Source organism: Barbus barbus (genome assembly GCF_936440315.1).
Source record: "Barbus barbus genome assembly, chromosome: 40".
In the NCBI taxonomy this organism is placed as follows: Eukaryota; Metazoa; Chordata; class Actinopteri; order Cypriniformes; family Cyprinidae; genus Barbus; species Barbus barbus.
The window spans coordinates 26667102-26683419 of NC_136718.1; the positions used below are offsets into that span (position 1 = coordinate 26667102).

The following is a 16318-nucleotide window of genomic DNA, read 5'->3' on the forward strand; positions in this document are numbered from 1 at the left end:
TTATTACTGTGTTTCGGTCGTGACAAATATGGGGAGAAGACAGATATTCCAAAACCTTTTGAAAATACAATATGAGAATTAACTGCATCATTACTAGAAATGTGTATCTTGGATATTATACAAAATTGCATACATGCATTGTTTTTGGAAAAATATATATTTTTAAGCAATTCCAACTCTGACTTTGGACCAATTCTGTACAAATTCTGTAAAAATGATTACAACATTAGTATCTCCAGCAGCTAAAAATGGTTTTAAATCAGTTATTTCTATCTTTTGCTGTAGTGTGTCAGTAGGAAATTCATTTAGCCATTAATAACAATAATCCAGTGAGATTTTAGTGCTCCACACAGAGATCTGATCTGATCATCATCAGTCTGTCTGGAATGACATGAAGAAACAGAACAAACTGAGACTAAATCCAGAAGAACCGTGTCTCCAAGACGCTTCAAGAAACCTACCATTAAACTTACATTAAACTAACTTGTCAGGGAACTGTCATGTGTGTGTCATGTGTTCCTGCCCCTTGTGTCCATATTTGGTTTGTTTCCTGTCATGTCATTAGTAGTTCATTCTGTTCAGCTGTGTTTGTCTCGTTAGCTATGATTTACCTGTGTATATTAGTCCTGTCTGTTCAGTTAGATTTCGTCTGGTCTACTTGTTACTCCCCGGTGTTCCTGTTGATGTCTGTGTCTTGCCTTGCCTTGCCTTGCCCTGCCTTGATGTCAGTAAAGAATGTTATTTGTGTTTATATCCTCGTCTGCGTGTTCCTGGTTCCTCCCTCGTGTGTGCACCGTGACATAACTACATTAATAAGTTTATAATACTTATAATCCAAGTTCCTGCATCATTTTGAATTATTATATGGATTTGAGAAGTTCTCAGGTGAAAATGTGAGGAAGATCAAATTACTAATTTTACATTCTCCCTGTGCAGAATTCATATTTTGCTTAAGGGAAAGTTTATTTTTGGCATTGTGACATTATTTTCATTACATTCAAGCACATTTACTGCTTAAATTCTTAATATTGTATTGTGAAAACAATATTCATTATTGTCAATTAAAATAAAACTTAAGTATTGTGAACTCATTACACTTTTAGACCAGACCAGACCAGACCAGACCGCATCCGGCTCTCCAAACACACACCAAAGTCCAGTTTCGTTCATCTCCCTCAGGTACGTTCAGAATTATTGATCATAGATCAGAGTCACACAAGATGACAAACTGAATTTCATCCAAAGCTTTATTTTAGCCGACAGAAATCCAAAGAAGAAAATCACTGATATTCAGAAATGTATTTGCATACAGATGGTTATTTGGATAATTATATGCACAAATGTCATGTTATGTCAAACATGTATTTTTTTTTTTTTTGCAGCAGCAGCAGCATTGTATATAATTCTATTTTAATCACATTTTAACCTTCACTTAATTGAAATGCTTCCTCTGATGTTCAAATATAGTGCAAACTTTCCATGTAGTCACATGTTTTTATCGTTATATAAAATCATTACATTTATCCATGTATTATATTGTAGATGATTTTATATAAAGAAACATCACACACACTTTGTCACAGAGTGTTCATATTCATAGCCCCCAGTGTTATGATAATTAGAAAGCTAGATTATGAAAGTCCCTAAATGCAAATGATTATGGAAAAATATGATATGGGAGGAAAAATAATATTTCAGTGTTTTGTGTTCTTTCCAGTGAACTGAGAAATGCAAAATCATTGAAATATGATCTCATATGTGTAACAGGACATTGTTGTAGCAATAGCGCACATGAAGGAGTAAACATAAAGATGATTTAATTCCAAAACAAAGAACAGGAGAATGAACTATCATCAACATATATTCCATTCAAATAACATCAATCCAGGACAAAGACTAACGGAGAACTGAGCACTTCTAAGAACCAATGAGATGATTAATTCAACACAGGGGATTAACTAATAAAGAGAACAGGAACCAAGCCAAATAAGGGCAAACAGGAACATACACATGACAATATGTAATTATATCTCAAATGTTTTGCATCACAGTGCATTTAGAAACTTCTTATCAAACAAGCAAAAGCAGAGGTTAAAATACAGAACTGTTTTCATTAACTTGCATGTGTTATGATTATATATACATATATTTGCAATCATTTTAGATGGATTTTGCTTATATTGATTCAACAAAAGTAAAAGTAGTAAATACTAAATATGCACTAAACAAACAAAAAACAATAATAAAAGCTGAAAGAAAACCCAGTAACTGTTTGTCTCCACCTCATGAGTCATGAAACTGAATTATATAATTAACCTTAAACCAGTGGAAACATGAGAGAAGTTCAAACAGACATGAACAGACTTAAATGGAGACCAATAACAGAAAGCTTCCTGATTGTAACATTGAAATATACACTTTATGTGAAGCTGCTTTGAAACAATATTTATTGTGAAAAGAGCTTTACAAATAAACTGGAAATAAATGGAATAATTTGATTAAATCTGTTATTTGACTGTTATTTCTACTTTTAGGGTTTACAAATTAGATGATGAAAATTTGATTTAGTAACTTAGATCTGGTTTCACAGACAGGGCTTAGACTAAACCAGGATTAGGCCATAGTTCATTTACGACATTTAATATTCTTTACGATCAGTCAGTGAAACAGCACAGACTTACATCTTAGTCTGAGACTAGGCTTAAAGGATTAGTTCACTTTCAAATGAACATTTCCTGAGAATTTACTCACCCCCATGTCATCCAAGATGTTTATGCATTTCTTTCGTCAGTCGAAAAGAAATTAAGGTTGTTGATGCAAACATTCCAGGAATCTTCTTCATATATCGTGACGTTCAATGGACTCCAAACGGTTGAAGCTCAAAATGACCGTTTCAGTGCAGCTTCAAAGGGCTATAAACGATACAGACGATGAATGAGGGTCTTATCTAGCGAAACCATCGGTCATTTAAATAAAGAAGATGAGATGGAGCCAATGTCAACCGTGACCTTTTCAATGTCATTACGTCATGACCGCGTATCAGGCGAGCATTTGTGTTTATAAAGCATATTCATTTTTTTTTTTAAATGACCGATGGTTTCGCTAGATAAGACCCTTTAAGCCTTGTCTGTGAAACCAGGAGATAATCTATTAGATTACATATTTTTAGTATAAATTTATGATCACATGAATAATTTACTGCCATTGTGTGAACCTGTTATTAATAAGGAAGTAACAGTCCTCTAATTAAAGGCATTTTAAATGTAGTGTAATCTAATAACAAGTAGTGAATATTTGTAATCTGGATTACATGTAATCAGTTACTCTCCAGCACAGATGAAGTTGTTTTCTTCAGTTTCAGGGCGGCTGATCCAGAGCTGATCACGGGTCCGAATGGCTCCGGATCTGACCGTCGTATCGCAGTCGTCCAGTCCGGTGTCGTAATCAGAAGCCCACTGATCGTAGCAGATGGTGTGACCGCTGACCCAGAACCAGATCCCCACTGTGCAGGAGTGACGCAGACCCAGCCACACGTGAGGAGAGGAGGCGCTCGAGGTCACATTCATCACCCGCCGCTGCATCTGCTCCGAATCCACCGACACCAGGTCCATGTCTCTGTCTCTGCAGTATCTCAGAGCTTCAGGCCACGTCTTATTCTCTCGGATCAGAACCAGTTTATCTGCAAACAAACAAATGAGCAAGAAAATCAGGATACATAACATTTCACTTTTAAATAGAGGAGCCAGTGCCATTTTATTATCACTGAAATAATATTATACTTTTTATCAATACTTTTTATTAAATTTTAATTTTTATTATGCTTTTAATAATATACTATCATTATTATTATTCACTTTTTTTTAAGGAATAGTTCACCCAAAAATGAAAGTTCTGTATGTTTTCTGTACTTATGGTGTTCCAAACCGTCAGACTTTGGTCAATCTACAAAACAAAGATGAAACACATATTTTTAATGAAACCTGTGAGGTTTCTATCCCTCCATTGAAAGTCCAGGTAACAAACACGTATAAGATCCAAAAAGGTCATAAAGGCGTCAAAAAATGAATCTTTATGAATCAAACAGTATTTGAGGCTTTATTTACATCCAAACACTAATTGACACACATGCATAGACAGTGTTGGGCAGTAACTAGTTACGGAATTTAATTACAAAATAAATGTAATTGTAATCAGTTACATATAAAAAAAATTTAATGATTACAAAAAAGTTACATCTGACTTTTTTTCCCTCTCACACACACATAGAGATTTAATTGACTTCTTTTATAAATTGCATTGACTGCTCTGAAATATGAGACACCAATGTTTCAGGAGTTTAGGACGTAGAATAGGACACGCATAACTATTATTTCCTATTTGGGTTTATGTATGTGCTTTATTTTAAAGATTAATTGTTATTTTCAAGCACTGTTAGCTAGGGGTTTGACCGATATGTGTTTTTCAGGCCCGATACCGATTATTACAGACCAAGTAGACCGATAACCGATGTTTTGAACTGATATGTGTGAAAATTTAATAGGATGAAATAGGTGTAATACAATAGTTTGTATGCATAGATGTTTGTGTGTGTGTGTGTGTCTGTTTGTTTTTACATACCGGTGGGGACTTAAACCTGAATACACACAGACTCATGGGGACTTGTGTCACGGTGGGGACCTAAATTGAGGTCCTCACGGGTAAACAAGCTTATAAATCACACAGAATGAAGTTTTTTGAAAATCTAAAAATGCACAAAGTCTCCTGTGAGGGCTAAGTTTAGGTGTAGGGTTGGTGTAGGGCAATAGAATATACGGTCTGTACAGCAGAAAACCATTACACCTATGGAAGTCCCCACAAGGATAGCGAAACAAGTCTGTGTGTGTGTGTGTGTGTGTGATAGCGCGAGTATACATGCATTCACTGGTCCAAGGCATTTATGTTTGCAAGCACAACATGCTCCTGAACACTAGTTGTTTCTTTCATTCTTCCCCATACACTTTCAATGGCCGGCCATTTTTGACAAGTGTGACTTTTTGCAATTTTGTACAAAATAAAAGCATTTAAAAGCAAACTTCCTGATTTAACATTAAAGTACACTAGTGTGAGAAACAGTGCAAATTTTCATAATTGTTTCTCTCATACTGTGAACATTATTCATAAAAAATGATTTTTTCACTCAAAAAATGAGGTGCCTACTTTCAGATAAATGAGGCTTATGATTAATCGGATGCAAATAGAAACACAAAACCAGTCCTAAATGAAAGAAAACAAGTTGACAAAAAGATTGAATCCAATATTTGGTGATAATATAGCATAATGACAGATTTATAAGCAGTTGTTTGGAGTCCGGTGGAACACCACGGGCGTGACCGGAGTCCGAACACAGAGGGTTAAATCAAGCTATAAATCAGCTCTTTTAAGTTTTGGTTACCTGGATTTTCAGATCTCTAGGATTCTTTAAAAAATATCTTCAATTGTGTTACAAAGATTAACCAAAGTCTTACAGGTTTGGAACAAGATAAAGGTGAGAAAATGCGAATTCACGTTTTTGGGTGGACTAAGGGGCCGTTCACATATCTCGCCTAAAAACGCGCTCCAGAGGCGTCTGTCGTTGCTAAGCAACCATCAGCTGCGCTCTCCGTTACAACAAGACCGAGAAACCATTAAGTAAAAAACGCCGCAGTGTTTCGCACCCCATACTTCAAAAAAGCTGCTGAGGTTTCAAAGTAACGGAAAAGGTGAGGAAGCTGATTGGTTGGTTCTTGTCACGACTCGCTGTGCGCTTGCGGCGTTCTGAAAAGTTGAGATGTTTTTATCTTGATGCGGATGCGCGCGGACGCGCCTGGAAAAAATGATCCATTATGAGCGCGCATACCGCGCGTCTACATTTGAAATAACGAGCTTGAGCGCGCAAAAGACGCGATATGTGAACGGGCCCTAACGCTTTAACTGTAATAACCCAGTCAGGAACATGTGAAGTTATAATGTGCTCGTTGAACTTCTCCTGTAATGATGAGAGCGTTTCTGTAGTTTGACGTGTAGATGTTCAGGAGATCAGATGATTGATCTACTCACCATCATAACACACAAAGGGATGCTGTTCTGTACAGTACTCGTCTGCCCATCGTCCTTCATCACTGACACCAGTTAATGCGCAGATGCTTTTTCCATCAGCTTTGTTATTGGGTTCATCTTGTTTCCAGTGTTTGAATATGAAGTTGCTGTTATCTGACCAAACCCAGGATCTGTACAGACCGATCCAGGCTTGATTATGTGCTGTGTTATTAATCTCTGTATTCTCACTCTGATTCCTCACACTGGCCAGATCTGTGTGTTGCTCTCTGCAGTGTTTCTGAGCGTCGGTCCAGTTCTTTTGCACCTGCTCACGGACGAATCCTTTACTGCTGCCTTTAAAAGAGAAAGACATTTGCCTAATATTAATTTAGTACTTAAAAAAAATCTGCTGAAGACATACTGTATATACAAATGCAATTGTGCTTTTATCTTAAAAACTAAAAGTGTTTTCTTTTTTTTTGGACATGAAGTACTCAGTATGTAATTTAGCACATTTATCTGTTTTCTGATCACGTTTTTATAGCACTTTATACAAAATACATGTTTCAAAACGGCATCACAGTAATATAATAATTATCAATGTTCAAACTTAAATCAGTTATTTGTTATAAAAATAATTAGTTATAAGCAGCTCTACAGAAGATTGGTTGGTTGATTAGCAATAGTGCAAAGTTCATCAAATATGAAACATGCAGCTGATCTCACCGTTATAGCAGATGAAAGGATTTGGTGTTTTACAGTCTATATCATGCCATCGTCCATCATGTTCCATATAAACACAGTCTCCATTTCCATTTGGTTGTCCTGGTCCCCAGTTCCTATACTGAGACTCATCTCCTCTGTAGAAGTCAGAGTCACTCAGAGACCAAATCCATGCGTCCTTCAGCCCAATCCAGACACGGTCAGCACCGCTGTTCACTCTCTGGATGGCCTGTTTTATGTCATTCTGTTCTTGTGTGTCATTGATAGTGACCAGATCTGTGTGTTTCTCTCTGCAGTAACTCTGAGCTTCAGTCCAGTTCATCTTCTGATTCACAAAGTGATACTGACGCAGAGATGAACTGACCACGGCTGAGGAGAGACACATTCACACAGATCTCAGACTCATTATATCCACACTGTGTTTCAGTATGTGTTTGATAAAGTGCTCTGAATGCTGCTTTTGTACGTTCAGTGTTTCCACAGGATTTGGTGACACTGTGGACCTCTAGTGGAGAAAACTGAGTGCATCTTAAGGTTAAACTCATGAATGTGGTGCATTTCCAGAGAAAAATCAAGAGCTCCAACCCCTTTTCAGTGACTGAAGTGAATTCTTGCGTCGACTTGAACTTGAAGGTCGACTCAAATCTCTTTTAGTTGTGATAGAAATGCTATCACATTCACAAGCCAAATTTATTATATTTGAATATAATAAAAATAATTATGGAATTACATTCTCAGAAACTATTTTTAAACAATTAACAATTTAATATATAAACAATTTTTTTAATTTTATTAATTACAGAGAATCAGAAAGTATTACATAGAATTAAATGTGGAATTTAAACAAAGACTTAAATAATATTTTCTTGTAAAATGTACTGCAATGTTGTATTGTATGACTTAAAACATTTTTTAATTGTTTTTAAAGTCTATTGAAATACAACTGTGTGTGTGTGTGGTGTGTGTGTGTGTGTGTGTGTGTGTGTGTGTGGTGTGTGTGTGTGTGTGTGTGTGTGTGTGTGGTGTGTGTGTGTGTGTGTGTGTGTGTGTGTGTGTGTGGTGTGTGTGTGTGTGTGTGGTGTGTGTGTGTGTGTGTGTGTGTGTGTGTGTGTGTCTGTGTGTGTGTGTGTGTGTGTGTGTGTGTGTGTGTGGTGTGTGTGTGTGGTGTGTGTGTGTGTGTGTGTGTGGTGTGTGTGTGGTGTGTGTGTGTGTGTGTGTGTGTGTGTGTGTGGTGTGGTGCGGTGTGTGTGTGGTGTGGTGCGGTGTGTGTGGCGTGTGTGTGTGTGTGGCGTGTGTGTGTGGTGTGTGTGTGTGTGTGTGTGTTATTTTAGAGTAGAACATTTTTAATACTTATGTCTTAGTATCTTCACTTGCAAGGGTTAAACGCTCCAACTTTAATTGAGACTGAAATCTACAGGCCTCCACAGTCTAGAGGACTCATGGGAAACACTGACGATGTTTTGTGGTTTATTACAGTAGCAGCTCAATCTCCTGAACACTAACTATCAACACTAGTACTAGTCAAGCACTCACTCACCTGTGAGCAGAAGAGACATCAATGTGATTCTCTCCATTTCTGAGGGAAAAACAGAAATCAGTCTCAATAAATGATGAACATCTGACCAGATCCAGAACATCAGATCATCTCATTTCTGCTTCATCATTGCTTATTAGATTCTACATCAGTTATAAACACACACACGAAGCTCCTGAAGTACACTGAAAATACATAACACTTACAGGAAAAGCAGCTGTGTTTGCCTGAACCTTTCAGTAAAAATACAGCTGCAATATTTTAGGTTTGACAGATTTAAGTTAAATTCACAGTAAAACATATTTCATTACCAGATATAATGTTAATACACCAACCTAGTAAATACTAACATCTTTAATTCACAGACAACCACCTTAAAAACAGATTGTGCTATAGTTAAAAAGACAAAACCACATAATGAATCCAATTGCTTCATGAATACTATAAAATTACACAAAATATCTTGCTACAGTTATATACTGCATGGTTTAGTTAGTTAGATTTTTACTGTAGATATTTTTTAAGTATTATGATGATTTTTTACATTTGTAAATTTCTGCTTTTACAGTCTCCAGAATGAAATTCACACACACACTGAGATCTGGTATTGCATTGCTGTTGTAAGCGTGTTTTGCTCATGTAATAACGTAGGCTATAATTTATTTAATAAATAAATACATTTAGGACACGCTTGGGAAATTAAACGTGAGGAAACCTTTATGGAGTTATTATTACCATCACCTTTGGATCAATCTCTGGATATTAAGTTCATTTTTTAAATGTATTTGTTTATTTTTTCTGTAATTTATATCCAGATACCAACAGATAAAATGTGCAAAATCCACACATTCACTCGTTACACAGTGATCAGCTGAGTATAATGTATTATAAAACACTGATAAATCAATCATATTGTAATCAGTGTAAAGTTAAGACTTCTTACCTGTATATGATGTGAGTCAGGTGTGTTTGTGTTTCTTCTTCTATCAGAACAGAGTGATATCATCGATCGTCTCTCTTTCTGCTCCTCCCATCTTTGCTTTTCCTGGACAGAACAACTCCCTTCTTTATTTCTTTAGCATCTTTCTTGCCCAAAGACAACAGCACTGAACAAGAGACAGTGTGTGTGTTTATACTGGTGGAAAGAAAACTAAATACACTCTGTTTATTCTATTACACTTGATCTATTTGTCCTTAGATATCGATTCCTATACGTATCTTCGAAAGCTTTTTTTCCTCCATTTCAGCAGCACTTACAGCACTTTTGAACCTGACTTTATCCCATGTTCAGATCTATTTACTGGAAATGTAAGGAGATTACTGCATATTTAATTAGAAAAGGCCTTATTTTCATATTTAAACCTGACATTGCAGAACACTTGTAATGCAAAACAGTTGTATGGTGTTTAATTGGAGATATGGTTATGTCTGTTAGTTCATATTTTTTACCTTATTCACTAGTACTGTCTTGCTTTAACCATATTGTGGGACAGATTTGTAACCAGATGAGAGTTAAACCTGACAAAACCTCCATTTGGAGACATCCTCATTTGTTAAAACAGTATAAAATGCAGGAAGTTGTGTGTTAGGGTTAGAGTGTAGGTTAGTGGTAGGTTATAATATTTATAACTTGCTATACTCCAGCATTGTGTGACATTCAAATTTTTTCCATTTTAATTTACATATTGTTATGTATTTTTTTATGCAGCTGATTGTCATGAATGTCCCAGTGTCCCTCAGGGATGAATAATCAGATACGGGACAGAATTTGAATGTGTGCCGTCGCTATTCAAGGACAAAAACAAACAAACAGTTTAACCAGGAAACCAAGAGCGCTTATCAGGTACAATGCTACATCGGCAGAATAACAGTTTTGTCTCTTGTGTTTTGTCTTTTTTATTTTTGTTGATCAATTCTGGTTAAAAATGTAGTTAGAAGCAAGGCTATCAAAACTAAAACCATACCCCCCCCCCCCCCCCCCCCCCCCCATAATATTTTATTTTGGAAATGTTAACCTCTCACCCCCTCATTTGTTTCTCCACTAGAAGTTAGTAATGTATGCAAAATTCCATCCAGATAATTTGTCATTTAGGGTGTGCTCAATGAAGGTATCTTTTTATCAACATTTAATTTACATTTATTCATTTAGCTGACACTTTTATCCAAAGCGACTTACAATTGCTATATATGTCAGAGGTCGCACGCCTCTGGAGCAACTAGGGGTTAAGTGTCTTGCTCAGGGACACATTGGTGTCTCACAGTGGATTCGAACCCGGGTCTCTCACACCAAAGGCATGTGTCTTATCCACTGCGCCATCAACACCCTCGACATCACCACCGTCAACAGATACTTCAAGAGCTGATTGGTGATATAAGTTTTTGTTCACTCATAAAATGTTGACTGTTTCTGATGCCAGTGATGAGGGGCAGTTATGGCCTAAAGGTTACAGAGTCAGACTTGCAACCTGAAGGTCATGTGTTCGAGTCTAAGTACCAGCATGTATTATAGGTTGGGGGAGTGAATGACCAGCACTGTCTTCCACCTTCAATAACAGGACTAGGTGCCCTTGAACAAGGCACTGAACCCCTAACTGCTCCAGTTGGTCCTCCGGGTGATTGTTCATGGTTAATGTGTGAGCTTTTTACTACTCACTGCTGTATGTGTGCGCTTGAATGGGTTAAATGCAGAGCACAAAATCTGAGTATGGGTTACTATACTTGGCAACATGTCACGTCAATGGCAGAACACTCTTAACTTCTTCATAATGAGTGTTCATTCCTAGGTCCACAAGCTGGGACTCGAACTCGGGACACATGATGTGCAACAGTGCTACATGTCAGCGCACAGTCCATAAGGATATCGGAGCCAATGTAATTTTAAGACTAACACTGTCAACACATAATACCCAGTTTACTAATGTTTTGTATAATTACTAATTACCTGTTGTTATTGTGATTATATATATTATATAGAATTTAAACTTTGTTGAGCACACCCTAAATGTAGTCCAATCTCAGCAAAATTTGGTTTGTTTCCATTTCTCATTAAGGAGAGTTGGCTGGAAGGGTGAGAGCAGAAGATTTCAAATCTCCAAAAATAAGGGCCACCCATAGTTGCATCTCAAAAAAATTAGAATATCATGAAAAAGTTAATTTTTTCTTGTAACTTATTTCAAAAAGTGAAACTTTCATATATTTTAGATTCATTACATGTAAAGTAAAACATTTCAAAAGTTTTTCTGTTTTGGGTGTTTTGGCTCTGCATCCAGTAGTTTGTGCGGAGAGTGGAAGCTCAGGACATGGAGGCGCCAGCGTAATCAATTGCATTTTTTTTTTTTTTTACAACTTACGCCGTAATTTTTGCTCATAAAAGTAAGAGTAATATATCATTCGTAACTCTAAAGGGTCTACTTTTATTTGTGTGCACTCACAATATCAACTAAACTTTTTATAAAATATATAAAATAATTTGATAAAATAAAGAAAACAATGATGCGCCGACTCGTCTTGAACAGGAGCGCATCCCAAAAATGAACCGAAAGTCGGCAAATATATGCCTCACAGACATGATAAATATATCTATAGAAACATTTACTTTAAATTACTACTTAATGAAATAAATCAAATCGAAAACAAAAAGTCTTTCATTATAATCCGTGAAGATGCACTTCTCTCTAAAGGCACGTCAAAATGCGGAGATGGTGAGTCAGGATCATCATCTTCATCTTTGCGACACTGACACAGAAAACACTAGTTTATTAGTAAATAATTCAAATATCTCCTTACTATTTCACCCCAACACATTCATGGTAATTACTTTTGCTGGGGCTTTGCAGCAAGCTTCAGCCTATTGCGTGCATTTGAATGTAGAACTCTTCAGCTGCGCTGACGGCTCGCTGCTGCTGCGGGACTCTAAACACATCGACTCGCTCTTGACAGTCGCGGAACTCGACAGAACTGTTTCCTGATGCGACCACTGTAGAACCTCCAGAGGTGGCGGCGTCTGCTGCAGAACCTTCAGAGGTGTCAGTGGTAACCGTCTGTAAATCCTCGTCCTGTCCTGTCACGGCCACGAAGGCTGTCTGTGAACTGTTGTCCAGCCCTGAATCGGCCACAGAGGGCACTTATGAACTTTTCTCCTGTCCTGATCCAGCCAAGGAGGCTACCTATGAACTCTCAGTCTTGTCAATCACAGCCAAGGACTCTGTCTGCGAATGTTATGACTGTCCTGTTACTAATGAACTTGCTATGTGCCCTAGTAACCTTGTCACAGCCAAAAAGGTAACCTTTGAACACTTAACCCTGCCTACTATGAACTCTGAAACCATGAATGAAATCTCTATTTGCTCCTTTACTTCTGTCTTTGCCAAAGAGACCACTGGTGAATTATCTGTCTATCCAGTACCTGCCAATGCTTCTGGTTTTGATCTGTCGGTCCTGATTTAGTGATTGAGTCTGTTGTTGAACCATCCATCTGTTCAGTTTCCCTTAATGAGCCTGATTATGAACTGCCTATCTGTTCCGTCTCAGTCAGTCAACCCGCCTTTAAACTGTCTTCCTGTTCAGTTCCAGTCAATGAGTCTGATTTTAAACTGTCTGTCTTGCCAGTTTCTATCATTGAACTGTCTGTTTGTTCAGTGGGCTCCAGGGAAACTGTTGATGTACTTCTTGTATTCCCTGCCTCGGTCTTTGAGACCGTAAATGCTATGTCTGTCTCTTGTGTCTCAGTTTTCCCTAGACTCCAATCTCTGCTGTGGGTTCCTGCTCCGTCGTGGTGTTCTCCTGTTCCGCCGTGGCGCTCCTCTGATCTGTCGTGGTGCTCTCCTGCCCTGTCTGCTCCACACTGGTGGGCTCCTGCTCTGTCTGCTCCGCCGTGGAGGTCTCCTGCCCTGTCTGCTCCGCACTGGTGGGCTCCTGCCCTGTCTGCTCCGCACTGGTGGGATCCTGCTCTGTCTGCTCCACACTGGTGGGATCCTGCTCTGTCTGCTCCGCACTGGTGGGCTCCTGCCCTGTCTGCTCCGCACTGGTGGGATCCTGCTCTGTCTGCTCCGCACTGGTGGGATCCTGCTCTGTCTTCTCCGCACTGGTGGGATCCTGCCCTGTCTGCTCCGCACTGGTGGGATCCTGCCCTGTCTGCTCCGCACTGGTGGGATCCTGCTCTGTCTGCTCCACACTGGTGGGCTCCTGCCCTGTCTGCTCCGCACTGGTGGGATCCTGCCCTGTCTGCTCCGCACTGGTGGGATCCTGCTCTGTCTGCTCCGCACTGGTGGGATCCTGCTCTGTCTGCTCCGCACTGGTGGGATCCTGCCCTGTCTGCTCCGCACTGGTGGGATCCTGCCCTGTCTGCTCCGCACTGGTGGGATCCTGCTCTGTCTGCTCCGCACTGGTGGGATCCTGCCCTGTCTGCTCCGCACTGGTGGGATCCTGCCCTGTCTGCTCCGCACTGGTGGGATCCTGCCCTGTCTGCTCCGCACTGGTGGGATCCTGCTCTGTCTGCTCCGCACTGGTGGGATCCTGCTCTGTCTGCTCCGCACTGGTGGGATCCTGCTCTGTCTGCTCCGCACTGGTGGGCTCCTGCTCTGTCTGCTCCGCCGTGGAGGTCTTCTGCCCTGTGTTCTCCGCACTGGTGGGATCCTGCTTTGTCTGCTCCGCCGTGGAGGTCTCCTGCCCTGTGTTCTCCGCACTGGTGGGATCCTGCTTTGTCTGCTCCGCCGTGGAGGTCTCCTGCCCTGCCAGGAGGAGGTTTGGAATGATAGTGTTTTTATGGCCGTGCTGAAGTCCACAAACAGGATCCTCACATAAGGCACTGGTTGGTCCTGGTGTTGCAGTATGTAATGCAGTCCCATGTTGACTGCATCGTCCACAGACCTGTTTGCTCTGTAGGCAAACTGCAGGGGGTCCAGTAAGGGTCCAGTGATGTCCTTCAGATAAGCCAAAACCAGTTTTTCAAATGACTTCATGACCACAGATGTTAGAGCCACGGGTCTGTAGTCGTTAAGTCCTGTAATCTTGGGTTTCTTTGGGACGGGGATGATGGTGGAGCGTTTGAAGCATGAGGGGTCTTCACACAGCTCCAGTGATCTGTTGAAGATCTGTGTGAAGATGGGCGCCAGCTGGTCAGCACAGGATTTCAGATAGGCTGGTGTCACACCGTCTGGGCCTGGTGCCTTCCTTCTCTTGTTCTTTTTGAAGACCTGACGCACGTCATCTTCACTTATCTGCAGTGCAGGTGTTGGGGAGAGGGGGGTTGCAGGAGGTGTGAATGGTGTTTTTTGAAACCTGCAGTAGTACTCATTCAGATTGTCTGCCAGTTGATTCTCCGCAGTGCTGGGGGATGGTGTCTTGTAATTGGTTATGTCTATCAGACCTTTCCACACTGAAGCCGTGTCACTGGAAGAGAATTGGATCCTTAGCTTATTGAAATAATTTCTCTTTGCCACTCTGATCTCCTTTTCCAGTGTGTATTTGGCCTGTTTAAACAAGACTCTGTCCCCATTCCTGTAAACATCTTTGGCCTGATGGAGCTGAGTTTTGCAGTGAACCACGGTTTGTCGTTGTTATAAGTTAGATGAGTCCTGTTAGGAATGCACATATCCTCACAGAAACTGATATAAACATCACAATAATCCACAAGTAATCCACACCACTCCAGTCCATCAGTTAACATCTTGAGAAGAAACAAATTCTCAAAAGATGTTAAAAAGATGTTTTTAACTTAAAACCCTTGCTTCTATAAAATATAGTCTACAATCCATAACATTTTCAAAATTTTCCCTGGAGGAAGTGTTATTATGGGTTATTTTCACTGGAGGAAGTGTTATTATGGGTTATGTTCTCATATTCTTTGTCTTGTTGGAAAACAAGAAGATGAATATACTGAGGAGGAACAGTTGTTTAGTGCAGGTGTAGTATAGATTCTACATGTGAGTTTGAGTCAGTGTGTTATTGTGTTTAGTGAGCAGAATAAACACATTACGCTGTTATAAATGATAAATGAGCGCTGAGCTCTGGTTCGGTCTAGCGTGAGATAATAAAGCATTTCAAATGTTTGTCTGTCCTGATCTCAGATATGAGGAATGGTTTGCTGCTAAAGACAGAAGAGTCAGTAAGTCAGTTTAGGGAATTACTCTTCATCTGTGGGCCTCTCATGTGTGGGGTTCCTCAGGGCTCAATCTTGGGTCCGGTTTTGTTCTCCCTTTATATTCTCCCTCTAAGATCAATTTTTGAAAAACGTGGCATTCATGATCATTTGTATGCTGATGACTCGCAAGTTTATTTACCATTGAAACACAAGGATCATTTATATATTCAATCTCTGTATGAACGTTTGGCTGAAGTTGGTTGGCTAACAATTTTCTCCAACCAAATGAGAATAAGTCTGAGTTTATTTTATTTGGTAAAAAGGGATGTGTGGAGGATATCACTGAGTGTCTGGGGTTATTTCCTAGGAAAAATCTTTCTAGAGTGAAAACCCATGCTGTCATTTTTGACTCAACAAATCAATGCCATCGTTAAAATTTTTAGTTTTTCTTTTCATCTTAGATCTATATCTAAGTTGAAGCCTATTCTTTCTTTTGAGGACTTGGAGAAAGTTGTGAATGATTTTGTGTCATCTCATTTGGATTATTGTAATGCATTGTATCTAGGTGCGAGTCTGGCCTCTCTCTCTCGCCTGCAGCTTGTTCAGAATTCAGCAGCTAGGCTTTTAATGGGTACCAATAAGAGAGAGCATATTACTTCTGTGCTTATCAAATTACACTGGGTTCCTGTACGATACAGGATTCATTATAAAGTGCTATTATATGTTTTTAAAGCTTTGCATAGTTTAGCACCCAAGTATATTTCTGATTTAATTAGTTTGCATCAATCCAATAGGTGTTAGCGTTCTAATGATCAATTACATCTGATGGTTCCTAAATCTAATTTAAAATGCAAAGGTGATCAGCCTTTTCTGTTGCTGCTCCAAGGCTTTGAGATGGCCTTTCATTTGTCTGTGAAATGTTCTCC

The 16318-nt window shown here is 39.3% G+C and overlaps 2 protein-coding genes across 2 annotated transcripts in view; one reads left to right on the top strand and one right to left on the bottom strand.

The window, feature by feature from the left end:
- Positions 1 to 16318, top strand: part of LOC306859227 (coiled-coil domain-containing protein 171-like) — a 472225-nt gene that overhangs the window by 240231 nt on the left and 215676 nt on the right. The window lies entirely within an intron of this gene.
- LOC306859263 (C-type mannose receptor 2-like) lies at positions 1231 to 9296 on the bottom strand. Its single transcript, XM_079400219.1, has 5 exons — positions 9255 to 9296; positions 8315 to 8353; positions 6781 to 7146; positions 6076 to 6408; positions 1231 to 3679 (listed from the first exon to the last, which is right to left on the bottom strand). Exons 2-5 carry the CDS (start codon positions 8349 to 8351, stop codon positions 3321 to 3323), a joined length of 1095 nt encoding a protein of 364 aa, XP_079256345.1. The 5' UTR covers positions 8352 to 8353; positions 9255 to 9296; the 3' UTR covers positions 1231 to 3320.

What these genes read in the sequence shown, in the direction of transcription:
- LOC306859263 (XM_079400219.1), bottom strand. Translation starts at nt 8,351, where the DNA reads ATGGAGAGAATCACATTGATGTCTCTTCTGCTCACAG. An exon ending in GATGTCTCTTCTGCTCACAG is followed by an intron (nt 7,147 to 8,314) that starts GTGAGTGAGTGC and finishes GTCTCTCCTCAG; the next exon opens with CCGTGGTCAGTTCATCTCTG. An exon ending in TCCCTTTGTGTGTTATGATG is followed by an intron (nt 3,680 to 6,075) that starts GTGAGTAGATCA and finishes GTTTGTTTGCAG; the next exon opens with ATAAACTGGTTCTGATCCGA.